At 38.7% G+C, this 27271-nt stretch overlaps 3 protein-coding genes across 27 annotated transcripts in view; 2 read left to right on the forward strand and 1 right to left on the reverse strand.

The window, feature by feature from the left end:
- Positions 1-2971, forward strand: part of AKAP9 (A-kinase anchoring protein 9) — a 149664-nt gene extending 146693 nt beyond the window's left edge. For 14 of the 16 annotated variants that reach the window (XM_022585485.3, XM_022585513.3, XM_022585549.3 and 11 more), the window contains 3 exons: positions 423-573; positions 1141-1280; positions 2421-2971. In XM_022585485.3, coding sequence (XP_022441193.3) covers positions 423-573; positions 1141-1280; positions 2421-2455 — 326 coding nt within the window. In that variant the 3' untranslated portion in view covers positions 2456-2971. The remainder of the gene's footprint in view (positions 1-422; positions 574-1140; positions 1281-2420) is intronic. The other 2 variants (XM_022585503.3, XM_089917615.1) reach the window with 1 other exon arrangement.
- Positions 2972-4793: 1822 nt separating this feature from the next.
- On the reverse strand, positions 4794-22184 carry CYP51A1 (cytochrome P450 family 51 subfamily A member 1). Of its 6 annotated transcripts, none has more exons than XM_089917617.1 (11): positions 21892-22065; positions 19675-19773; positions 15872-16048; positions 14520-14646; positions 12205-12379; positions 11168-11287; positions 10565-10760; positions 9110-9205; positions 8372-8540; positions 8221-8261; positions 6037-6207 (listed from the first exon to the last, which is right to left on the reverse strand). In XM_089917617.1, exons 1-10 carry the CDS (start codon positions 22063-22065, stop codon positions 8230-8232), a joined length of 1365 nt encoding a protein of 454 aa, XP_089773743.1. In that variant the 3' UTR covers positions 6037-6207; positions 8221-8229. The 6 variants fall into 6 exon arrangements, with proteins under 6 accessions (XP_089773745.1, XP_022441302.1, XP_030615589.1 ...); XM_089917618.1 differs by having other exon boundaries at positions 6082-6149; XM_089917619.1 differs by lacking the exons at positions 8221-8261; positions 21892-22065 and adding an exon at positions 22094-22184 and having other exon boundaries at positions 4794-6149.
- Positions 21337-24789, forward strand: LOC149748410 (uncharacterized). 5 transcript variants are annotated; one of them, XR_016394313.1, is made up of 3 exons: positions 21337-22790; positions 22887-23031; positions 24013-24789. XR_016394313.1 is itself a non-coding variant. In XM_089917620.1 (2 exons), exons 1-2 carry the CDS (start codon positions 22480-22482, stop codon positions 22894-22896), a joined length of 282 nt encoding a protein of 93 aa, XP_089773746.1. In that variant the 5' UTR covers positions 22157-22479; the 3' UTR covers positions 22897-24789. The 5 variants fall into 5 exon arrangements, 1 of the variants encoding a protein (XP_089773746.1); XR_016394315.1 differs by having other exon boundaries at positions 22157-22790; XR_016394312.1 differs by having other exon boundaries at positions 22887-24789.
- Positions 24790-27271: the final 2482 nt, after the last annotated feature.

Raw genomic sequence — 27271 nt, forward strand, 5'->3', positions numbered from 1 at the left:
TACCATAATGAATTCTGTGTTGTAAGTTAGCATATCTTGGTTTCAAGTTTTTTCCAGTAAAAGCCAGTATACTAGAGTGATAAAAGGACTTGGCTGTATTCATCTAATATTTTTTATCCACATTGCCTTTTCTGTCAAACCACACACAGACACCCCTCACTTCACCTCTAGTTAAAACTAAGAAGCGGTCTTTAAAAAATAAAATAGTTTATTTTCTTAGAGGTGTAGTTCCAGATTATCAGAAATACTAATATCCAAAGGTAAATGAAACAAGCTGTACTATTGTTTCTCTCCTGTAGCAAGAATAATTGAAAGTGACTATACATAGGAGATAGTAGTGTAGTACAGTATAGTAAGTCTTTTGAACCCTTATCCATTTTGTAGAAATTTTTCAAGGGCTTGGTATTTTTTTTCTTTACAAGGTACATTTTGGATTACTTTAGGTGCCGAAAAGACTGACCCATTTTATCATTCTTCTGGTGGGCTGGAGCTATATGGAGAACCAAGACAGAGTACGTATCGCTCAAGATCAGATCTGGACTATCCAAGGTCTCCTTTACCATTTCAAAATAGGTAAGAATTTGATGAAATCTATACTAATATACTAATACTTAACAGAGAATGAAGGACAGTGTTAGGGCTTTGACTTCTTTGCATTGAAATAGCTAAATGTGTCTTTAGTTATGTATTAGTTACATAATCTAAAGCTCAGAATCAAAAACAGTTTTTGAATTTGTAACTGGTTTCCAAGGGTATAGGAAACAGAGCTGATCAAGTGTTACTTAGTATGTATGCTGTGGCTAGACATTGAGAAAGGTATTAACTAAAATTGAGAGTCTGGAATTATGAAAACACCTCTAAAGTTTGCAGGGCAAGATGCATTTATATATATGCAGCCTTTATTGATGGCCTCTGTGACAGGCAGTGTACTGGATGTACATTCTTTTGATGACTTAGTAGCTGCTTTGAATTTATCGAAGAGTTTTTTCCTTTCCACATGATTCAGACTCAGTAGTATGGGCTATATAGATTGAGCAGTGTACAAGTGGTCTACCTTTTGAGGGCAGGGTGGTGGTAGGCTGAGTTACTTGTATTGTTTCTGGATAATTGGGATCCATGTTTGTATTTTTAATCTCATAGGTACCCAGGTCCTCCAGCTGATTTAAATCCTGGTTCCTTAGCATGTTCTCAGCTTCAGAATTATGATCCTGACAGAGCCCTGACAGATTATATCACTCGGCTAGAGGCACTGCAGAGACGACTTGGAACTGTACAGTCAGGTACCCTCAGGTTAACCAAGTATTGGCAGCACCATAGTGCTTGATAGGCCCGGAACGCTTTCTCTTTCTGAAATTCCTTGACCTTCCTCATTAGGATAATCAAATCTTACAGTTCAGTGCCTGAGTTACCAGGCTAGACTTTAGGAATTTAAGACAAAACATGATTTATCACCCTGGATCCCATTCTCAGCCCCCAAAAATTCCTGCTCATCTCATTGAAAAGATTGATTAGGGGAAATGCACGACGAGCACCAATGTGCAAAGTACTCTGAAGCTTACACAGTCTGCTAGAGAACTTGTTCCTAAGTAATACATCGTGAGGCATGCAAATAAGGGATAGCGAGATGAGAGGAGGACGCAAGTACTTTAAGCACTTACTGCAGCCATTATCTCTACTAGGACCTTGTACTCTTACGTATGATCCAAGGAACCCATCCCATTCAAAAGACTGTAAGAATGACGTTTTATTTTTCTCTGCTCAAAAACACACGCAGAAAAATTTCATTATTAGTAGAAGTGGATTCCCTTCCTTGTTTATTGTGAGAAAAACCTCTTTTCCCGTCTCTCTTCAGTTCACTCCGATTCAAAGATTTTGAATCATTTTAATTTAATGAGCTTTAAGTCTATATATATATATATATATATATATATATGTTACTATTATTAGAGACCCTTTTCTCCTACTATTCCCACAAAATAGATAGGACTAATAACCAGTTATTTAAGTGTAGTTTATCTCTTCATACAAGAAATCACCTAACCCAAGAAACTTGTAGAAAACTTTTATTATCATAGCTGGGCTTTGTTGGTTTGAGCATCTAAATTTCACAAGACCCAGATTTTGAAGACCAAAAGATATTTCAAGAGGTATATAGAACATTGAACCTGCAGGGCACTTTACAGAGAATCTTAAAATTAATCTCACTTAGCATGCTATGGAGCCAGCCACAATGGCTTTTAAATATGTATTAAAAATCCCTTTTAAAAAAATCAGTTCAGGTCTGAATAAGACTTTTTTAGAGGAAAACAAAGCATTTTTAAAAAAATGATGGATAATAATCTTCTGCCCATCATGAAGTAGTCTGATATAAGTCACAATCTAATTTGAAATCATTGAATTATCCTGTTCCTGTCTTATAGGTTCAACTCAGTTTCATGCTGGCATGAGAAGATAATCCTTTGAAACATCATGAATCGAAGTGATTTTAAACAAATTCCCTTTTGTAAATCAGTGGTTCTTTTGTGCTTCTGTATTGTGGATATTCAATGGGACCAATCTGAACACAGCTTATGATTGTATACAAATCCCTTGCCAGCACATGAAAACAAACTGGAATTTGTACATATAAGCATTGTGTATGTATTCATGCACAATAATCATTAAATTACATGTATATTTGTGGAATGCTAATTTAAATGATTAAATTATAAACCTTGTGTATTTATCAAATGGGTGAAAAGATTAAACTTTTGGCATTATGTTACTGTTGAATGTGTAGCTTGAGGTGTCCTGCACTTTTCTTATAAGGCTACTGAAGTTATATGTTTCTGCCTAATATATTTGCTACTGGTGATGAAGACAGATAATATCACTTGTAGAGACTTATTTTTGTATAATGGTAGAAGTTTTGAATTTTATGGGATATTTTGTCAAGTACTGAAATAAAAATGACTTCACCATTTTAACTACACTGTATTTGAACCTTCTTCACTTTTAACGAGCCATAGTTCTTGGTGCATGTCTTAGTACGTTCGGGCTGCTATAACAAAATACCATAGCCTGGGTGGCTTATAAAAACAATAGAAATTTATTTCTATTCTCTTTATTTCTAGTTCTGGAGGCTAGCAAGTCCAAGATCAAAGCGCCAGCAAATTTGGTGTCTGGTGAGAGCCCATTTCCTGATTTTGTAGACTGCCATCTTCTCACTGTGTCCTCACGTGGCAGAGGGGCAAGGGGGCTCTCCAAGGTCTCTTTTATAAGGGCACTAATCCCATTCGTGAGAGCTCTGCCGCCATGACCTAATCACCTCCCAAAGGCCCCACTAACAAATACCAACAAACTGGGGATTAGGTTTCAACATACGAATCTGGGGAGATACAGACATTCAGCCTACAGTAGTATGTATCACCTTATTATGTATCTCAAGTATGTAGCATTTAGAGATTCAGAAAGTTGTCCTAATTTTAGAATTAGCTACTATTGGGATTTTTCTTTCCCTACACGGAGAAAGAGTTTTTCCATGCGCCTTTTTTTATCAACTTTAAGTCTACGTATAGTGTTTTTTAGAAGCCAAATGAGTATTTTCATGATAAATCCATATTTGCCCTATTATGTTTAAGGTTACTTATATCCAAAGGTGTGTCCTCACAAAGCCATGCCCACTAAGATAATACAGAATCTTAAATTTTATTAACCACAATGCAGCAGAATTAAGCAGTATTCCTGCTGTCCAATCCAAATTCAGAGTGAGATGCTTTCACAGAGATAATATGGATCTCAATGTTATTTCTTAACTAGAGTCCTCCTGATAACATGGCCATCAGTATTTGATATTTATTTCCAGAGGATTTTATCTTACCATTAGATATTCTGTGATTTACACCAACACAAACAGGCAATCTACACTCTTGGAAATTTCAAATTACCTAAATTTTCCATATTAGCAGCTGGGTTCCAATAAGGAGTTCTAGAAGTTACAAATGTATTCTAAAACAGTTGAAGAGGGGAGGTTGTGGGTAAAACCTTTTTTAGCTAAACATAGCTTTCCATTCAAGGCAATTCTACTCTTAAGAGAGAATGGAGAAAAGAGCAGATAAACAAGTGCTCTGATCAATCTTATTATTTCACTCCCATCATTTGACCATCACCGTCCTTATGACATTAGGCCTCTGCAGTCAAACTTGTTAATGCTTCTCAATAATTGGTCTGTGGTTAAAAACTAAATCTTTTTAAGTCTTCTTAAAACTATTCACTAAACATGGACCAGCCTTTCCAGAGTTTTAACTTTTTTGTGTGCCATGAACCTCTCTAGCAATCTTGTGAAACTATGGATCCCTTCTCAGAATAATGCTTTTAAAGCCATAAAATATACAGGATTGCAAAGGAAACCAAGTATATAGAAATAGTCAAACTTTAAAGAAATTTTTGTGATGAGTAAAGAAATAAGATCTAGCAGATCTAATAACTATAATACCGTAATGTCAAAGTAGTGATAAAAGTTAAAGATATTTCAAGAGATCTGCAACATCTATAATGGGATATGAAAAGTATCTGTGATTTCTGTTTGCAAAATCATGAGTACTGCTAATACTAGTGTGGTTTGTTGACTAAATTCATAAATAAAGAAAATATTAAATTACAGTTTGAAATAAGTACAAATAAAGATGGAACTTTTTTCCCATCCAAGTTCCTAGATTCCTAAATTCCACTCATTGAACCACACACTTTACCATTTGTGAATGCAAACTGTACTCTCAAAGATAATTTTAATGTGAAAAACTCAACAACACAGATTTTAGCTTCACAAATAGAGTTTAATGTGAGTCCTCCAGCCTTTTAAACAGAACTGTAATACACATCGGGGAAAGTATGTTTACCTCATCTAGTAATAACAAAGTACGTGGTTAAGTTACAGGTATCATATAGTTACGTCTCCAGTTATAATTTGAGTTCATTCTTGAACTCAGGCTTCACAGAATTTGACCAGTGATACACTCCCAAGACCCCTGCTTCGTATTACACTTATCTTAAAGCCAGATTCCCTGATCTCAGATTTTGTATTTAAAAAGAAAAAATAAAAAGCCTGTTAACCTAAACTAACAGAACTAGTAACAAACATCCTTAATTAGATTCTGGAGAGGAAGCAGGAACCACCTTGAGCCAAAGAGAACAAAACTTATCCCTCAAGGACTTTATTTTGGAATTCCACACAGATGCAACTATGGGGAACCAGATACAAATTAATCAAACAGATAAATATGTAATATTTAGTAATTAGATCAAGTTACACAAGCAGTCTTTCATATTAATTATTTTTTAGGAAAAACAATTAGTCATTGTCATAGATCTCAATTTCCTACAGACAGTGCTTCCAGTTATTTCAAATATATTTTCCTACAATATAGCTCCATCATTGCTAAATATCATCATACCAAAACAATAGGATTCTCTTTTATCCAAGGCTTTAAAGGGGAGTTTATTCCCTACCCACCCATCCTTACACATACATACATACATACATTGCCCAACAAATCTAAGGCTTCCAAGTATTTCACTGGGCTTTTATACTTGCAGATCTAGCACAAGAGTTGAACACTCTGAACTTACTTGCCAAGAGCTATGTATGCTCTTAAAATTAATACCTGGAAATTGTGTTACTTAGAATCTGCCAGTTACCAAAGATCCCCCCCAAACTAATGAGCCTGATTTCCTTAAAGGAAAGGAAACCAACTATATAGAAACTTATAGTTTTCCTTTATCCATCATAAGACTATTGGGAAATTTCTGAAATGCCATTGGATTTGATGGAACCATTCAGTTAAAATATAAAAACCGTAAGTTAAGTTGGCTGTCTTTTAAAATTACACACTCAAAAAAAAGTACACTGGGAGTTGTTTCGTAAACTTCATTCTCTTCAATGCTTTTGCAGTTTACAGTGATGTTTCACATTTTAGTTCCTTGCTGCCTTTTTCATTTTGATCTTCGTTTGTATCGGATAACTGGGTTTTCAGGGGTGTGAATCATTGTTGTATAATTTACAGTGGGAAAATATCCATCAATGAGTTCAAATTCATATAAACGAAGCATAGTGGACCAAATTGTCTTGATTTGAACATAAGCAAAATTCTCCCCAATACAACGATGACGCCCTGTAAGAGAAAACATTTCCATAACAGTCGGCTGAAATTCTTTCTCATGTCTTTGAGCCTGGAATGATAAAATTTGTTTATCCACAGTTAAGGTGAATAGCAGATATACAGATATATAGTAAAAAGATGACATATTCTTTTCAAAAGAATGTAAATAACTAATAAAAATCCCAAGAGATTTTTAATGTCTGTTATTAGGGGAAACAGCACATGGGTAATTATACAATCATTTTTCCAATTGTTTATTTGAAACCTAACATCTATCTAGGTTAAAAATAAGTAAGGTTTGAAACATACGATGATAATCTAGTTTGGAAATATACTAGAATATTCTTAACTTCTGTCCCAAGAGAGCCATAGTCAAAAGTTAATATGAACCTTCCAATCAAAACTTTAAATGTCATTACAAATGATAATGGAAGAAAAAGAAATTTAATAAACCAAAAATAGCAACACATCAAAATTTAAAATGTCATATACGTGTAAAAACTGACAAGCTGATTATAAAATGCATACAGAAATGCAAAGGACTAAGATATCCAAAGCGATCCTTAACAAGATGAACCAAGTTGCAGGACTTAAAACTGACTTCAAATCTGACTTTAATACTAAGGTATGGCAACTGTGATAATGTGGATTGCAATACGAAATACGTATTTAGTCTTCCATCTTGGCACAGAGCTCCTCAAACCTGTGGAATTTCTTAAGTGAAAAGAGCAATAAAGGTCAAAGAGGAAAAGAGCCTTTTGTTATTCGTAACAAGCCCCTTTCAACCACAGTTGAGTTTGCTAATGAGGTGACTGCCAGGGGAACCAACCACGTGATTAGAGGGTTGGAACTTTCAGCAATACCCCCCAGCTTCCAGGAGAGAGAGGGTCTGGAGGTTGAATTAATCACCAATGACCAGCGATTTAATCAATCGTGCCTATGTAATGAAGCCTCCATAAAATCCCTACAGAAGTACAGGGAAGGGACAGGACAGGGGACAGTGTTCAGAGAGCTTCGAGGATAGTAAACATGTGGAGGTGCTGGGAGGGTGGCATACCCACAGAGGGCTTGGCAGCTGTGTACCCCTTCCTTCTACTTTGCTCTATGCTTCTCTTCAATCACACTATTCCTGAGTTATATACTTTTATAGTAAACCAGTAGTCTAGTAAATAAAGTTTTCTAAGTTCTGTGAGCCATTCTAACAAATTATGGAACCCCAAGGAGGGGATCTAGAGAACCTCGAATTTACAGCCAGTTGGTCAGAAAAACAGGTGCCAACCTGGACTTGTAATTGGCATCTAAAGTGGTGAGGGACAGTCTTGTGGGACTAAGCTGTTAACCAATGGGGAGTGCACTAACCCCAGATAAAAGCCAGATAATTGTCAGTTTAGAAATGGGGCAGAATTTGGGCTGGAGAACTAATGCCCCTTCCAACTACTTGAACAATCTATGACTCTTTTATTGATATTTATATCATATACCATTACTGAATTTCTTTACTAAATAGTTATTAAGATCTGAAGTTCCCAAAGGACTTTATACTTTCGTTTATGTATGGAAAAGGTGTGACCAATGACAAAAATGTCATGTCACTTAAATGATCTCTTTGGAAAAACAAATAATTCATAGAATATAGTTTAATCTGTACAAAGTACCAGTGAATGGAGAAATTATTGGAGGAACGAGAGTCTGCCTGTGTCATTTTAGGATCTTAACTGAAATGCAGAGGTTTGCATACCTATGCACAACCTGCCCAAATTTAAAGACCATCTTATCATCAGGATATATAGGCAGAGAACCAAAAAGTTCACTAACAATCCAGAAAAGCTTCCATGCCATTGCTCTTTTCTGAAATGCTGATTGTCTCATCATATTTAGCCTGAAATAATTGCCCAAATGGTGTGCTAACTCCAATAGTTCTTTAAAACAGAATTCACAAGGAGCTTTAAATACTATGATAAGGGAAAACAGGGTGGACTATAAAGATTAGAACTGATAAAACTAGATAGGTTAGAAGGTAATAGAACATTGTAAGGATTCACAGAACTATTTCCTTTAGTACAAATGAAATATTTTTTCCAACCTGCAAAGATTACACTCCTACAGATGTTTGCAGGAATGTCCCTATGAGGAAAGGGAAAGATATTCGTAAATAAGCTTCACATGGATTATTCTGACAGGCACAAATATGTTATCAGAACAGACATTTCAAGTGCCAAATGTAATCATCTTACCAGCTCCAAATGGCACATAAGCAAACTTCTCTCCTGATGCTGGATTGTCCTGTAAGTAGCGATCAGGATTAAAGTCCAGACGTTCTACCCATGAGTCTTTAAGTCTTTGATTGACAGTGGGAGAAACACACACCTGATGTCCTGGAGGAATGGTATACCCTGCCACAGTCTACAAATGAAAGCAACACATTTCACTAGATAATTTAAAAATATTCTAACAATCAGACCATTGTGTAACAAAGCATTAATATACATGAAATACACATATATTTTTAAACTGGCTACATGATAGGCCAGTTAAAAATTATTTTAACTCAAGATGATTTCCAAATAACACACATTGGGCTGGAAGTATATACACAAATTTTAAAAAGTGATAATGCCTTGGGGGTAGGGGTGGGATTTCAAGGAACCTTTCACAATCCAATTTACACACTTCCACACTGTTACAATTTTTTACAACAACACATATGTTATTTTAAAAACCAAGAAAAAAGTATACTTCCATTTTAAAAAACCCTAATTGTTAAATTAAAATGTAGGGAGAACAGATGAGCATGTATACTGTCTGCAATTATGTAAAAATATTTATACATTTAAAATATGTAAAACTGAAAATTATGTAGAAGTGATTATTCTACTTTTTTAATTTAAAAAATTCTCTTTGATATTATGATATTTCTTCTTGATAAATAACAACTGGGGGCACAGAGGAAAAGATCTAGCCAGGAGACTCACCTGAGGAGTTTTGGCCATTCTCATCATGGTCATTATAGGAGGTCGAAGTCTTAATGTTTCTTTTATGCAGCGATCAAGAAAATTTAGGTCCTTGAGCTAAAAAGAGAAAAAATTTCCCGAGTTTTACAAATACTTAACATACTTCAACAGGACAAACAAGTTCAGGGTAACTGGGAATATCTTGTCTTATTTTTGTCCATGGTCAGTAAAGAAAAAGAAGGCGAGATAACAGATCACTCCGAAGAATGGCATGGTAAGGACCTTCAAAAATTCACTCATCTAAAAAATGAAAACATTAGCAAAAATCATGTCAGCTTTTTCGAAACCTATACAGAAATGTTTAGAGCAGTGTTATTCACAGTAGCCAGAGGGTGGAAACAACCCAAATGTCGATCAACTGATGAAGAGATAAATAAATGTGGTACAGCCATACGATGGAATATTACTTGGCAATAAAACAGATTGAAGTACTGATACATGCTACAACATGGATTAACCTTGAAAACATGCTAAGTGAAAGAAGCCAGTCACAAAAGACCACATATTGTATGATTTCATTCATATGAAATGTCCAGAATAGGCAAATCCATAGAGACAAAAAGTAGATTAGTGGCTGCCAGGGGCAGGGGAAATGAAGCATGACTGCTAATGGGTACCGGCTCTCTTTTGGAAGTGATGTAAATACTCTAAAATGAAATTGTGATGATGGTTTCACAATTCTGAATATATTTTAAAAACCAGTGAATTGTATACTTTAAGTGGGTAGATTTTATACTATCTGAATTATGTATCAATTAAGCTATCACTTTAAAAGTTACTAAAATCAGGAATGAAAGAAGAGACATCACTATTGACCTAATAGAAATAAAAAGGATGCTAAGAGAATACTTTAACAATTGTATGCTAACAAATTAGGCAACCTAGATGAAATAGACAAATTCCTAGAAAGACACAAACTGCCAAAACTGACTTAAAAAGAAACAGAACATATGAATAGACCTGTAACAAGCGAAGACATTGAATTGGTAATCAAAAACCTTCCCACAAAGAAAGCACAGACATAGATGGCTTCACTGGTGAATTCTACCAGACACGTAAGAAAGAAATAACACCAATCCTTCACAAAGTCTTCCAAAAAGTAAAAGAGGAGAAAATGCTTCCAAACGCGTTCTCTGAGACCAGTAATACTCTGATACCAAAACCTGTCAAAGACATAACAATAAAACTACAGACCACTATCCTTTATGAATATAGATGCAAAAATCCTCAAAAGAATACTAGGAAAGTGGATCCAGCATTAGGACATTTCAGGGAAGGCTATGGGGAATTTTCTAAAAATAAAGAATCTAATCAATTTAATCTATAGTATATAGAAAATCCCAAATTGTCCCCTTTAAAAATTAGCCACACATACTCAGTGTCATAGGCAGCAATGAAACTGAAAATCCAACAAACCTGGTCATAAGTTAAGGGAGGCAGATTCTCTCCACAGACTGTTTTCTGTTCTAAGTAACATTTTTCTTGAAGTGTTTTGTCTCTGGCCAAAAAGAAACCCATCCAGGCACTGGTAGTTGAGGATGTATGCTGCCCCGCCAAGAGCAATCCAATAAGCATGCCTGCTACTTCATCATCTGTCAAAGGATGCCCATCCCTAAAGAATGGACCGCATACACAAATTTAACATTTGGCAGACACATTTCATGTCTCAACCTTTATATAAAGGGTCAAAATGAACTAATTTTTCTCTTGCATTTGCCCATCACAAGTCAGATTTTTTTTTTTTTCCTTTAGGGAAAAGAGACCAATAGAAAATATGATACTGGTTACAAAAGACTTCATTGAGGTTTACTAGCAAACTTTTCACCATGCACAGTACTGGGATTCCAGTAAGGCACAGGATCCCAGTAATTTATGTTTCATCCATTTAAAAAGTTCAAAGGTCATAGCTACTAATTTTGCCAGCATTATTACTTTTTAAATGTACATATTATTTAACTATGTTTTAATGTGTAAAAAATTTCCTGCTTCTGTTTAATATGTGATCTGAAGAGCTCTTACTTGTAAGTAGAATCTAGTAAAGTTTGGAGAATGTCATCAATTTTTTCTCCTGATTCTCTGCGTTTCTGGATTGCCTTATAGAAAATATTCTTGATCTCTCGATGAGCTCTGTCCCTGCGTCTGTAATTCAAACATGAAAATGACTTTAAAAAATAAGGTAATACTTTCAGGTATCAAACTGACAAAGCTCAGAACCAAGAGAAAAAAAAGAAGCCATGAAGATCTTAAATTGTTAGGGATTTCTAAGGTCCTTAAGGGCAGGAAATGTGTTTTAACATACATATCCCTGATTCTTTACACACTACCTGTGTTCTAACTAAAAGTCTAAAATAAGACTCAAATGATTATTCCGTTATAACCATTTTCCAGTTTAATAAAAAGCAGAATACTCTTTTACATTAACATGAAATTCCAATTTTAACCAAATTAATTCTTGAAGCAGACAGAGTCACTCTGTTTCTTCTGCAGGATTTAGCATTAGAATAAATCCCCATTTTTCACCTGAACAGAAATGAATCAACAAAGGCACAGAGAGACTACTAATATGCAAGACACTAAGCTACTTGTCAAGTCCTATGAGCAATGTTTCTCTGTATCACAGATGATCCTTGCTCTTAAGGAGATGATAATAGAGCTGTCAAGGAGACAGAAAATTAAAGAAAGGTACTAATACTTCAAAACAAACTTCACAATATACTACAAATTAGTCAAATACTTTCAAACAAGTGCTTAGAAGGGCTGTATCACTTTTAGGTAGAGTTGAGAAACCCTCCTGAGTACAAGGAATATGTGAGATAAGTAGGTTTTAAAATATCGGAACAGACAGACAACAAATTACCTTTCTAATTAACTGAAACTTACCTTAAATAAGCTCACTGTGTAAAGAAATATCGAATGCTTACAGAAGAATGGAGGCTTATAATCTCCCCCAATTTGTTTGTTTTATATTTAATTTTTATCTTTGTCAATACAAAGCCAACCAACACTACAGTAATTAAACAAAGTGAAATGACCAAGTATTGTTTCTTTATCCATACCTGAAACTAGGCAAAGGGAGCCAGCCTGGCAAGAGCCAGGCTGCGTGGCTAAAACCTCCATCCAAATCTGCATACAGTTGTGCCACCTTCTCATTGAGTTGACTTCTGATTTCCTTTCCATGTAAACAATGGCTAGCTGTTAAAATTATGAGCTCAGAAAGAGCTTCAAACAAATCTAGAGGGGAAAAGATCATTCCCATTACTTTTGCCAAAAATTCTTTTACAATGTTCTGTTTTCTTAGAGATATAAAAGTACTGTGAAGGAAATGAGAATAAAAACTTAACTCAGGAACCAACAAGATCCTATTCATACCATCAAAAAAAGCCTATAAATATGTGGCTACAACAAAGAGAGGCAAGAAACCAAATGATGGGAGGCACCCCAGCTCTCTGGACAGCCAAAATAGATGCCACAAAGGTACCTAAAACCTCACTCATACTCATGAGCCCTTAATCTTGAAAAGATAAAATGAAGATAAAAATGAATGTGGTTAAAAAAAAAAATGAATGTGGTTATCTGAGTTCCAGATCACAGTATAATAATAATTATATTATTATATATGGGGACAATAATGAGGTGCTTTCCAAGGAATAGCAGTCCAAAGGCTGAAGAATGGATTATTCCCCAGGTCAAAAGTGGGAAAAAAACTGAAAAGTGAGAAACTCAAAGGTCAGAAAAAAACTGGTCTTGACCATACATAAAAGAAAACTGTAACCACCAACTTGTATATCCAAACATTAGAGACAGATGCATCAGGCAAGCACATCTGGGTGACACTTTAAAAGTCCTAACAATTACCCAATCAATATCCTGTTCTTTAATTCCATGTTCACCAAACGAACTTCCAGTTTTCATTTGGCTTTCTAATTAGATTGCCAAAAAAGAGAAGTTTAGCAAATATTCTGGGGTTCTTGGTACCATAATTATATCTCACTTGTATTTATTCAGTTGGAGTTCTAGTTCATGCATCAGCTTCTTGTAGAATAGGAAATATGTCCCATGAACTTTAGGTATATTAAATAAAACCAGGTTCTGGACCTTTTATAGAAGCTGAAGACCAGACCCAGAATGTGGTGACCTACACAGAGGTCTTACTGCCCTGTAGGCAGATGTTGCTTCCTGCTATGAGTATGACAATTGTCTCTGAAGGCAACAATTACTGCAGTCCAATATAAAAACTGGATTCACAGAATCCAAAGAATTTTAAGTTACATTCAATATACTCCCTATATAATGTGAGAAAGCATACATTTTTTAAAGATTTCTATTGGGAACAGCTAAAATCACACTTTTGGTGGTACAGTAAGCTTATGTATTTAAATTTACTTTTTTCTTGGAATAAATCATTCCCATACAATAGGAGAAAAATAACATAATACATATATAATTAAGTCATTTAGACTTCTACTTGCCCATTGGGAGTTCAAAAATTTTTATTTATTTTATTAAAATGACCTTGAATGTAAGTTGTACATTCAGTTTATTTCAAAATTCAATTATGAATCATTTTTATATTATTCACATAAATGAGCTAAATAATACACACATTAATTAACCCATTTTAAGGTTTTGCTAAATGAGCAGCAATACAGTAAGTCCCCTACATATGAACAACTTCTGTTCCAAGGGTGTATTCGTTAGTCCAATTTGTCCGTAAGTCCAACAAAATTAGCCTAGGTACCCAACTAACACAATCCACTATATAGTACTGTACTGTAATAGGTTTATAATACTTTTCACACAAATAATAAATAAAAAACAAACACAAAAAATAAAACATTTTTAATCTTACAGTACAGTACCTTGAAACAGTACAACAGCTGGCATACGGCGTACAATCGCATCTTTGAAAGTTCGCAACTTGAAGGTTCGTATGTAGGGGACTTAGTGTAATCACTTCCTCTCGGGTCTTTTAACTCCACGGTAATCATAACATGTTCATTTCATTAAATCTAAGGTGGTTTTACATATGGTGTAGTTTGCTTTCTACACACACACACACACACACACCCTCTTCACCCTTTTTTTTTTTTTTTTTTTTGCGGTACGTGGGCCTCTCACTGTTGCGGCCTCTCCCGGTGCGGAGCACAGGCTCCAGACCCGCAGGCTCAGTGGCCATGGCTCACGGGCCCAGCCGCTCCGCGGCATGTGGGATCTTTCCGGACCAGGGCACGAACCCGCGTCCCCTGCATCGGCAGGTGGACTCTCAACCACTGCGAGTCCACCAGGGAAGCCCCACACGCACTCTTAAGATTTCTAGTCACAGAAAAGTAGCCATATTAGGACAAATGCAAAACCAAAACATTTTGCTTACTTTTTTCTCCACTTTCTCCCCAACTTTGAATGTACTCCTTTGTTTCTTTTTCAATTATAGAAACATGCTGTCTAAAGTGGGCTATATTAAGACCACTTTTTAACATTTTCTTCTGCTCCAAGAAAACCTTCAAAATATTAAGGGTATATAAGAATTAAAACACAATTTTGTTTTATCGTAAGATTCATTTGGGTTATTATAACTCTTTAACACTCAAAGAAAACAATCTTCTGAAAAATTGAAAATAAAAATAATTTTCTTAACTACACACCAGATATGGGAAATTTAAAGCATCTATGCATATATCTGAAGTAACACGTAGAAGACACTTGCTATGGAGGCCCAAGACAAATGATAAATTAGGAATCCCACTTCCTGCCTTCCTTTCTATAGATACACGCTTTCCCCACTCCTGACTCCATGGCTCACTAGTCCTATTCTGTTATATTCTAGTCTTCCAACCCAACCTAGATGCCAACACAATCTCCCAAAAGTCCATTATGCTTTGCTAATATTTTTATCCTCCTTCACATATTCTCCCATCTATTCCCAAACAAATACCATTCCTCACTTATGCTATCTTCCAAAAGTTTAATTAGAATGTAATACAGTCGGAATAAATTCACACTAAGACAAAGAATGTTTTTAGCCCTTTGGGGCAGTTCTATTTTAAGAATCTGATAAGCTGTGTGGAAAATGAATAGATATATCCAACCAGAGGGATTGCCCAAGGCTCTTGCTTTTGGTCTTGAGGACAGCTATTCATTCGCCCACACCTCCTCAATCCCCAGAAGCAACACTCAATGTCAATTCTTACCTGCTATACTAGGGTATCGGGTAATGCATGGTACGTTCACAGCCAGAGCCCACACCTAGTAATTGGGCTAATTATCTGATTTGCATTTTACATCAAATTGCAGCACTTTAATATTTGACTTTGGGGGAGGAAAGAAATCACACAAACTTCTAAAGCCAACAATCTCTAGCTCAAAAGAGCTCTTATGCTAAAATTTCAGGTGGGAGTAGGAAGGTAGGAGGCCCTCCTGATGAAATAATGGGATTTTTCTTCTTACTTGCTCAAATCAAATCCTAATATGCTAAGTTCTCATTGATTCTATTTCTTTGTACAGGAAGCCCTTTAAAATTGCTTAGTCCATGCCAGCAACTATAAGACAAAATACCCATTCTTTGTCAGCTACCCATGGTTTTCCTTCTTTTAACTGTCTCATGATTCTTCAGATTTTTGAGTCAAAGAATAAATTGCTTCTATACTTTAGATATATAATTTATACTACTAGCTATAAATATTATAGTATAGATTTGTCGTTCTTCAAGATAACAGTGTCACCTACTGGATTAGGCACATCATAGGCAACTCCCTTCCCAAACACAGGTGTTGTCAGACGACTGTAGACATCTTCTGCATTCAAGTCTTCATTTTTACTATTAAAAAGCAGTGCAGCAGCATCACTTCCCAGAAGGTAGGTAAACGTCTTGCCCACCATGGTAAAACTAAATACAGGTCCATACTACAGTGAGAAAAGTACCCATAGTGATGTTACCAAAAAATCCGCAGTGCTAAGACACTCATCTTAAATAACAAAATAATACATTGCTGAAAATTAAAACATTCATAAACCTTAATACAATTCTTCCCCCAGTCTTTGTCCAAATTATATTCATTCAGTTGCAAATAAAATATAAATAAAACTTTCTACTCTGCTTTTTTCACTATTTATGTTGAAAATATTTTCTATCTTTCACAGACATCATATGTTAACTGTTCTTTCACTATGGTTGATGTGTCCATTTTTTACTTATTATAGATAATTATATAATGAATATCTCTGAGAATATAGATTTTTTCCCCTTTGGTTAAAGATAAATTTACAGGAGTAGCCAAAGGATATGACCTTTCCTACAGCACTTGCTATATGAAGACACCAGAGGTTTATTTAGTTATCAATGTTACCACTATCTCACCAACACAGAATGATTTCATTTTTAATTTTTTGTTAATCAAGTTGTGTTAAATACTTTGCAGTTTTCTGATTACTATTGCAGACTGTAGGCACTGGGGATACAATCATGAACAAAAATACTGTCTGTGACTCATGAAACTTAGTCTATTGAAAAAGATACAACTTGATCAAATAATCACATTAACAAATGTAAAACTGCAAATGTGAGAAGTACTACACAACAGAAAGCAACTCTGAGATGAGAGAATGATCAAAGAGAGACTACAAAGAGAAAAAGACACCTGAGCTGAGACCTGAAGGATGGTAGCAGTTAGCCTGATGGCTGAGCATGCACAAAGGTCCTAAAGGTGAGAGAAAGAGAGGGAAAGGATGAGATGAGGGCAGAGTCTGGTAGGGCCGAGAACATACAGAGCCTTGTAAGCCATATTCGGGAAGTTTTATCCTTGCAAGCAATGAAATGTGATGGAAGATTTTAAACTGCATGGGAAAGAGACTAATCTGTGCATATTTTAAAAGAAAGATCCCTCTGGCTCCTGTATGGAGAGGAGAGGGACAGGAGCTAAAGGAAAGCCAGAGGACCAGTGAGCCTGTTACAGGAACCTGATGATGAATACTTGGGACAAGGTAATGGAGGAGCAGTGGAGATCAGAAGCAGATGGATACAGAAGTATTTTGAAGAGAGAACCTGCTGACTTGGCAATGGATTGATGGATGGAGAAGTATCAAGAATGACTCCTAGGCCTCTGGCACATTGCAAAACTGGGAGAACAATGGTGAGAGAAGCAAATAGGACAACCAGGATTGGAGAGAGAAAAATCAAGGGTCAGACTTTAAAAATGTTGGATTTCAGGTGCCTTTGGTCAACTAAGAAAGAATCATGTGGGAGGTGGATATCCAGGTCTGAAGATCAGAGAAGAGACCTGAACCAGAGACATTAATTTGGGTGTTATCTATATCTGGCTAATAACTGAAGCTGCAGGTAGAGACAAGATCATCTAGGAAAGAATAAAGGCCAAGGACCAAACCTCAGTGAACCCCAAGAGTAAATGGCCAGGCGTGAGCCCACAAATGAGTTAGAGAAGAAGTAGTCACAGAAGTAGAAGAAAAAATGAGAGAAGCCACATTTAAGGAGGGAGTGGTCATCACTGACAAATAGAGCTGAGAAATCAAGTTCACTGGATTAGGACACGGAGCTCATTAGTGAAGGGGCTAAAAGACAGACTAGAGTGGACTAAAAAGTAAGTAAATAGGACGTGTGGAAATAGGGACTAAGTACAGACAACTCGCTGCAGAGGGAGGGACATGAGAGGAGACTGAGTGGCCAAGAGAAGCTTTGGTCTTTTTAAATGGGTGACCTTTGAGAACTTTCCAGAGAAAATGGGAAAGATCTAGTTGAGAGAGAAGTCAACTATAGAGAGAAGAAACAATAGCAGAAGGTTCCTGTGACAAAAGAGGGATGGAGAGTTTAATCTCCCATAGAAGGCAAAATAGTGTAATGAAATCAAGGTGACAGCATATAGTGGGCTAGAGCACAAGATTCTGGAGCCAGATTGCCTAGGTTCAAATCCCAGCTCCTCCACATATTAGCTGTGACCTTGGTCCTACAGTCAGAGAAATTAACATTGCTGTGCTTCAGTTTCCCTCACCTATAAAATGGGAATAATAATAATAATGCCTACTTCACAGAACTGTTGTCAAGATTAAGTATATACATATATATTTTTTGATATATATACCATGATAGATATATATATATATCGTCATCATATATTATATATACATAAAAGAAAACAGTGCATTGGCCATCATAAATATAATGTAAGTGGTTTCTATTATTATTAGTAGTATCAACATCATCATTAAAAGCACAGACTCGGATATCAGACCACGTATTAATCCTGGCTTGGTCACTAGCTAGCAGTGAGCCCAAGAACAAATTAAATAACCGGTTTCTCAGTTTTGTCATCTATAAGATGGATATACCTGAAAGTATTTTTGTGGAGCTTCAGTGAGATAATATATATAAAGCACTAAGTACTGCACAAAGTTAAGTGTTTCAGAATTATTAATGTAATAGGAAGAAAAGAGAATAATATTTTATATATGTATTGCTATAAGTAGATTCGTATGTTTGAAATTGGGAACGTGAAGGAATTCCCACTGGTTTTTAATCTCTCTTTACAAAGGAGACAAAGTCATCTGCTTTAACAGAGAGAGGTAGGAAGATTTAGAAGTTTCAAAAAGTGAAGGTTTGAATAGTCATTGTGCTGAGTGGGAAAGTAAGCCAAACACAGAAAGATAACAGGACTGTTGAGCAGTGTTCAAAGTTCATTCAAGGTAGGCAGTCACGAAATTAGAAGGACCTAATCTGGTACAAGGAAGGAAAAATGACTATTAGGCTCCCTCCAAGGTTGGATTTTTACCAGGTAAAGCACAACGAACAGCCAGGGGCAAGGAAATTTAAGGTACTGGCGAGAGTGTAACTGAAATGATAGACCATGGTCCCAACGTGTAAAAAGAAGGAACATAAAGAAGGCTGATGGAGCAGGACAAAGTAAGTGGAACAGTGGACTGGACCATCTAATGAGGTCAAAGAATGGTTATAATGGAAGGAGTTGGAGAGGCTAACCAGGAGAAGTAGTTGTGCTCTGAGAATAGGGTGTCTAAATTAATACTGTGGAGGTAAAACAGGTAAGAGTGACAAGTCCAAAGAGGCACTGTGGAGCAAATGGCTAAAATGGCACGAGAAAGCTCATCGGGGAGGAGAGGGGCAAAGATTTGAGGGGCCACAGTGCTGTGTGGGTCACCCAAGTGGAAGTGAAGTCACAGAAGACACGTAGAGCAGGTTAGAAAATTCCACAGACGCATGGTTAAGAAAAAGAAGGGTCAGTTAGTATCAATTTTAACTATGATCAGTGAATACAAAATTGAGGCCAGTGGTTTTTAAACCATAGTTGCCAGAACTAGATTTCCTCAGAGATCATCCCAGGACATGGAAGAACATAAAAAGGTCTCCAAGGCCCCTCCAGCTCTTAAACCAGAGCAGCTCCAATTTTATCGGTTTCCTATACTGGGAATAAGCGTAAGATTACACGTTTTTTTAATGTTCTGCCGTTTAAAAGAAAATTGGAAAAGCACTCATTTCTTTTCCTCTAATGATTTGGAAGACTTACCTTCTCATATGCATTTTCTAGGAATTCAACTGGACTTTTCCCAAATGCTATAGCATGTCCAAGGAATGGAACTGGAGAGAAAATGTATGGTGGACTTTTCTACAAGAAAACAAAACAAAAAAAACCCTTCCAGTTTACATTTCCTATTACAAAACATTCAGTTTAGTTTCGTGACTAAAAAAAAAAAAGAAACTTGTCCTTAATATTAAAAAGTTACCAAGGGCTTCCCTGGTGGCGCAGTGGTTGAGAGTCTGCCTGCTGATGCAGGGGACACGGGTTCGTGCCCCGGTTTGGGAGGATCCTACATGCCGCGGAGCGGCTGGGCCCGTGAGCCGTGGCCACTGAGCCTGCGTGTCCGGAGCTTGCGCTCCGCAACGGGAGAGGCCACAACAGTGAGAGGCCCGCGTACCGCAAAAAAAACAAAAACGAAAACAAAACAAACAAAAAAAGTTACCAAAAGATTAAGCACCAAAAGTAACTTAACAACAAACAAACCGCAAATACCGTAGCAGAATAGCCATAATAAAAAGAGCAGAGGGCTTCCCTGGTGGCTCAGTGGTTGAGAGTCCACCTGCCAATGCAGGGGACACGGGTTCGTGCCCCGGTCCGGGAAGATCCCACATGCCGCGGAGCGGCTGGGCCCGTGGGCCATGGCCGCTGGGCCTGCGCATCCGGAGCCTGTGCTCCGCAGCGGGAGAGCCCACGGCAGTGAGAGGCTCGCGTACCGCAAAAAAAAAGGGCAGAAACTCAAAACCTAGTATAAGATAAACGACTAGACAAACACCAAGGCGTTGCAATTATAAATGCTGAACACTTTCTAGACTATGCCCAGTATTATTAGTGGCTCTAGGCAACTATCCTAGTCATTAGTAGAAAAAAACAGAAAAGTCAAACTATGGTTTCTTCACCACTTATTTCTACTACCACTCACAATTTTAGTCCCAAAATCTTGACTAAAGAAGGTAGGGAAAAAGACAAAGTAATGTGAGGGAAAGAAGGGAAATGTTTAAGAAGCTACACTGATCAGTAAACAGAACACATTTCATGCTTCTCTCAACAAATGATCTAGATCTGTTGATTCTACACAGAGAGTAGATCAGTTTTAGCAGGAACATTTTAGCACACACTATAAAAGGTACTTCAGATGCCCCAAAATGAGACCTGCAGATTACAACATCAAGTCTCCTGGAAATCAAACTTGGAATGTAAAAAAGGATAATACTCCTCATATCTTTCGTGGTCTCAAATAGTAAGGAGCCCTACAAACTCACTCTTTTGGACAATAGCAGCAACAATCTTAAAACGCTAAAGTTACCTTTGTCTTTCCAAAGACAAATAACACTTCCTCAAAAATACCACATGTAGGAAAAAAAAACTGCCGGAAAAAACCAAACTGCCTCATGCCTGTTATGGTTCAAACAAAAATAATTTTTAAAACTACTTGGTCAATAGTTTATATATTCCATTGTCAGTAAAAGGGTCGTCTTAAAGGCTACTTGGTTTGTCTGGCTAAGGATGCCTTCATCAAATGTATTAGGGAAGCATGAAGCTAGTGGTCAGTAAAGCCACTAAGTTAGAGGATCTGGTATTTTACTAGCATCATAGGAAGGTGCCTACAACACTCCAGTCACTCTCACTCTACCAAAGTGAACATAGCTCCTTTCATACTGATGTAAATCGCCATTAGGGGTAATGACACAGGACACTGAACCACACAAGGGTAGCCACCAGGATGACGGCCACCAGACGGCCAGCAGGGCCGAAGCTGCCAAAAACATCACCACCAGGGCCCCCACCAGGCCCGAAACCCCCTGCGGCGGCCAGCACAGCCAACCGCACGCTCAGCGCCACAGCCAGGGCCGCAGCCACCAGATCCGGCCGTGGCCATTAGGGCCACCAGTGCCTTGGCCAACACTGCCAGCACTACGATCACAATCGAGGCAAGCACGACCCCAGCCAGGACCAGACACGCGGCCACCACCAGAAACGCGAGAGACATCGGGGCGCCCAGCAGCAAGTCCAGCATGGTCAAGGCAGTCGCGACCGCCAGCGCCACCAGCATCATTGCCGCTGCCACCCTCCCCCACCCCAGCCCCAGGCCCCAGCACGCCCGCCGCCACTGCCCAGCCCAGCACCACCGCGGTTCCAGACCCCGGCTAGCCCTTCGGTCGCCCTGGTCGCATCGTCCCCCTCCAGAACCCCCGGGGGTGCACGTACCGCCCCAGGCGGCAGTGGGGCCAGGGGGCCGACGGCGAGGCGGAGCAGGTAGACCAGGCTGAGCGTGAAGGCGCAGGCAATGAGTAGCATGGATAGGAGGTTGCCGCCTGTCACTTGCTCCATAGCCTGCCCCAGCACCGACCTGCCCGCTTGCAGTAAGCCCAGCACCACCATCCCGGCCGCCACCCCCGCGTCAGTTCACCGAAGACGCTGGAGGCCGAGGTCGCCCCGGCTCCTCCGAATCGACGGAGGGAGAAGAACCGGCTCACGCGACGGGAGGCGGCCCCGGCCCGCAGGTCCCCTACTAAATCCAGCCCCACCCCCTACTCCCGGCTCGCTAGCGCACCACCCTGTGCGTCACAGAACGGGGCGGGGCCTGGATCTGGCCGCGCCCCTTAAAAAGGACCTCCACAACGCCGAGGTCTCCTTAAGCCAGGAGAGAGGACATGAAGAAGAAGGCGGCACCTAAGGCACGGGTGGTACAGAGACAGAAGAGTACGTGGGCTTAAGAGGAGATCACCCTCTAAGAATCGCGGGACACCGGAGCATGTGTGTCCTGGGTGCGAGGCGCCAGGACACGGCGCCGCTATGGGACGGGCGGAAGGATCTCAGAACGAGGGTAGCGGCGGAGGCGGCGCGCGCTCTGTGATTGCACCGCGTGCTGCTGAGGTGATCTCGGCTTATTCCGCGTCAGCGGGGCGGGTGGATGGGGCGCCGCCCCCTGCCTGGGCGAGCGAAGGCACCGCGTCTGAACCTGTTCGAGGTCCGCGTCGTGGCCATTCGGAGAGACAGTTTCAAATATTCGCGAAAAGGGAGATTGCGAAAGACGCCGTCTACCCACAGAAGGTTGGGACGCCGAGGTCAGTCCCATCTCACCCCAAGTAAAACCAGTCTGACAGGTATTGAAGTGCGGACATAAATGTGACAAGTCTTGGTTGTTGGGTGTTCTGCCTTCTCCAGAAACAGGTTTTACAAGCTAAATTTGTATGTTATAGGCCGTCGTGACCTACTGGAGGCAACATTTCCCAAGAACGCCCCTTATTCTGACCGTTTAGGACCAGAAAGATTTTGAAGCGGGAGTTCAGTCCTCCTGCTACAGTCAACCTGATCTCATCCACTCCCGTGGTTTCAAAGAAGCGTGTATGTAAAATGACTGCCAAATTGAACCCTCCTGTTAGCTGACTGTCACGAGCCCCTGACCAGATTCATTTCTTTATTCAGTCGACCTTAAGAGCTGGGTACTCTGCTAGGCATTGAGGGTACAGAAGGGAATGAGAACTGTGAGGCCCTCGGGGAAGGAGCAGTTAATAGCCAATTGCCTGTTCTGACACCTCTGCCTAGAGAGCTGATGCTCATGTCATAGTTAATGCAAAACTAAACTCATAAATCTCCGCCCACCTCGCTGCCAACCTTCTCCTCCTGTAATGCCTCTGTAGGAAGGGCACCACTGTCCACCAAACTGCCCTTCTCCGCTGTGCCTCACATCAAATCAGACACCGAGTCCTGTAATTCCACCACCTTAAAAGTTTCTCCATTCTTGCCACTGCCCTAGGTCAGGCCCTCATCATTGCTTGTCTGCATTACTGCAGTAGTATGCTACCTGGTCTCTGCTTCCGTGCTTGCCTTTGATCTATCCTCCACACGGCTGCCATTTCTTCCATCACTAAAACTGTGTTGCAGTCGTCTCCAGTCGGTTTCCTCTGTTACAAGATGAACTTGAGAATAGGGATTGTGTCTTTTAATCGTTTTTATATTCTGCATTTATTCTAATACATAGCAGTTCACAAAGTGTGGTTCATGGCCTTCTGGGGATCCCCAGGACTCCAGGGGGTGTATGCAAAATCAAAGCCCTTTATAATAATACCATTATTTGCTTTTTTACTGCTGGAATTTGCAGTGATGGTGTCAAATCAATAGTAAATAAAACTTCTGGGACCTTAGCACAAATCAATGGCAAGTGGCACCAAACTCTAGTAGTCATTATTCTTCACTGCCATGCACTTGCAGTAGAAAAAAATTGCCTGCTTCGCTTAAGAAGGTCCTTGATGAAATTGTAAGCATTAATTTTTTTAAAGGTCAGCCATTGAGTACACGTATTTTAACTTGCTGCTTTTTTCACAGAATGGCATTTTTGCTTGAAAGAACAAGTGACAAACTTTGATCCTTCAGATTTGGATATTTGACAGATGTTTTCTTTGAAAATGAAGTCAGCCTCTCCTTTAAAAGAAAACCACTGGCAGTATTTGTTGTCAATGATAAAATTAAAGCTTTCAAATAAAAATTAAGAATTTTAGAAAACATATCTACCACTATGAACTTGACAACTTACCAATTCTTGAGACTTTTCTACAGAGAAAATTTAGTAACAAGTGGAGTTTGTATAATAAAATGTGTCAGCATATTGAATCTTTGCATAATTAAGAGCCAGTATTTCCAGAGGTACAATGTGTGATGTTACAAGATCATGAGTGAGTGAAACATACAAAGTACAACTTAGACCAATAGATTTTCATATAACAGAATACAAAAAGTTCATTGATACAGTTTCAGACTCTACATGCAACTAACTTTTAAGATACTACCACTTGTGAAGAATATCTATAATTATCTGAAAAAGTTACTAAAATATTCCTCCCTTTTCCAGCTCTACATCTGTGTGAATCCAGGTTATTTTAATGTACTTCAATCAAAACAATATAGTTAGCACAGTAGATTGAGAGCACATGAGACTTCAGCTGTCTTACATTAAGCCAGGCATTAAACAGATTTGCAGAAATCTAAAACAATGCCACCTCTCTCTTTTTTGTTTTTGAAAATATAACTGTGTTCATAAAAATGCATTAACATGGGATTGTTATTTTTAATAAATTAATAAACATTTTCATTTCTCCACTTTAATTTTTACTACTATAAATATTTATAGATATAACACACTTTTTAAAAAGTTCTTTAGAGTTCTTAATTTTTAAGTTTGTGAAGGATTCCTGAGACCAAGAAGTTTGAAAACTGCTGACCTAGAGTATGATATGTGGTGTTTTCAATTTTTGTTCTCTGTGGAGCCAGTTGCATACCACCAGTACTACCCTCCTGTGAAATCATTTAAATTCAAAACCTGTTATTCATTAAAACTTCAAGCTAGGTCCATTGTATAACCATAGTTTTTGTTATTTTATTTATTTATTTTGTTGTTGTTATTTTAATATGAGTTTTCCAAGGTGATGTTTCAGAAGCACATCATAAAATGAAAAGGGAGATTGTTGCTTCACCATGGATTCAACCCTACTATTATCTTATTAGTTGAGTATGGTAATTCAACTTTTTCTTATGTTGCGCATACTTCTCATCAGACCACTCTTTTAATATTATTGAAATTAAACTTGGTTCCTTATTGTGATCTAAGAATGGACTGAAATGCTGGGTGATTGATAAACAAAGCATCTGTGATCAAAGTCAGAGTTTCTTTGTTTAAATATTTTTAATGTTTATTTAAATAATAAGATGCTTGACTGAAAATAAGCTAGGATCATTTCTTAAAAGTTTTCTTCCCTTTTTGTAATCTTCCTCTTATATATTTGGGAGGGAGAGGAGGATTATATTAAGTTGACTCCTGAATCAGTATAGATTGCAGCCATTTTTCCAAAGAGCTTTTCCCCTCTTTGCTCGGCCTTGAGCCTCTGCTCACTTTCCCATAATTCCTTAGTAAGATGATGCTCTCTGACAGAAAGGGTGTTCCCCTTAAAATACCCCAAACCACACTATCGACATATGACCTTACCTTTACAACTTTATTGAAGGATTATAGGTAACAAAATAAATTTTAGTACCCAAGAGAAAAACTAAAACCAGATGCTCAGGGCTTCCCTGGTGGCGCAGTGGTTGAGAGTCCACCTGCTGATGCAGGGGACACGGGTTCATGCCCCGGTCCGGGAAGATCCCACATGCCGCGGAGCGGCTGGGCCCATGAGCCGTGGCCGCTGAGCCTGCGCGTCCGGAGCCTGTGCTCCGCAACGGGAGAGGCCACAACAGTGAGAGGCCCACGCACCGCAAAAAAAAACAAACACAAAAAACAGATGCTTAAATATGACTATTTCTAGAGTCAAAGGAAAAGAACAAAACAAACATTTCATGGGGACTGGGGGTCCCCTTCATGGACACAGAACAGTATCTGGTTGTGTTTAAATTTACTTCTCTGTTACTACTCTTTGAAGGAGCTCTCTTTAATCCCTACTGTAAAAAAAAATCTCCATTTAGGAGGACTCTAACCCATACCCACAGAGATTTGTTCTACCCTAGGAAGTACAGCCCAACTCACACACAAACTCCATCCCTGCTGCAGAGGATAGAGGACGCAATTTACAGGAGACAGGACACAGTTCTCCAATACATTTCCCTAAGTCTGAGTTTTTCAGTAAGAGGCAGTTAAGCAAAACCATCCCATTTGGCGCCTCGACTCTAGGCCGCTCAAGTCTCTACACCAGTGAGAAATGAAATGTACACCTTCATTCCTCCTGTAGTTTTCTGGTAACTTACTGGACCAAACACACACACACACACACATACACACACACACACACTCTCTCTCCAAGGACAAACATTTCTCAACTCTGGGACAATGGAAGAGAAACATTTTCTTAAATGATATTTCTTAAACATTTCCAGCTAAATTTACACAGATTTCCCTGCCCTTAGCAGAGATGGCCACTATACACGATTACAGAGAGAAGTCATTTCCCATTGTTCACACCAGCATTATTCGCCATAACTGAAACATGAAAGCATCTCAAATGTCCATCAATGGATTAATGGATAAGCAAAATGTGGCATATAGATACAATGGAATATTTTTCAGTCTTAAAAAGGAAGGAAATTCTGCCCTTTCCTCACCTGCCACTAGGTGTTCGGTCCTGAGGAAGCTAAGTCTGTGCTGGGGTGAGGCCCTCACTTCAGTGGCCTAACACCACGCCCAGAAGTGCCGTCATTCTTGGCATGCCCAGCAAAATGCGTAGGAACATGAGAGACCAATGGAGGAATGTCTCCTAACAATGCCTGCCCTTCTTTATATAGCTTCTGTTATGGAATGAATGTTTATGTGTCCCCAAAATTCTTAGGTTGAAGCCCCATCCCCCCATTGTGACTGTATTTGGAGATGAGGCCTGTGAGGAGGTAATAATAGTTAAATAAGATCATAAGGGTGGGGCCCTAATCTGATAGGGCTGATGTCCTTATAATAGAAGATGAAGATATGTCATCTTCTTGCTCTCTCCATTATGTGCGGACACGGTGGAAGGCAGCTGTCTGCAAGCTAGGAGGAGAGCTCTCACCAGGAACCAGATCAGCCAGCATCTTGATCTTGGACTTCCCGGCCTCCAGAACTGTGAGA

The sequence above is a fragment of the Delphinapterus leucas genome, chromosome 9 (genome assembly GCF_059928025.1).
Source record: "Delphinapterus leucas isolate spDelLeu-1000000601 "Yukka" chromosome 9, BTC_Dleu_Yukka2, whole genome shotgun sequence".
Taxonomy (NCBI): Eukaryota; Metazoa; Chordata; class Mammalia; order Artiodactyla; family Monodontidae; genus Delphinapterus; species Delphinapterus leucas.

Excerpts from the sequence above, each read along its gene's own strand:
- CYP51A1 (XM_022585594.2), bottom strand. The coding sequence starts at position 22,065 with ATGGTGGTGCTGGGCTTACTGCAAGCGGGCAGGTCGGTGCTGGGGCAG. Across the intron at positions 16,049-19,674 it reads TAGAAAATGCATATGAGAAG|TATGGACCTGTATTTAGTTT; the intron begins GTAAGTCTTCCA and ends TTCTCACTGTAG. Across the intron at positions 10,761-11,167 it reads TTACTAGATTCTACTTACAA|GGATGGGCATCCTTTGACAG; the intron begins GTAAGAGCTCTT and ends TCCATTCTTTAG.
- LOC149748410 (XM_089917620.1), top strand. The coding sequence starts at position 22,480 with ATGGGACGGGCGGAAGGATCTCAGAACGAGGGTAGCGGCGGAGGCGGC.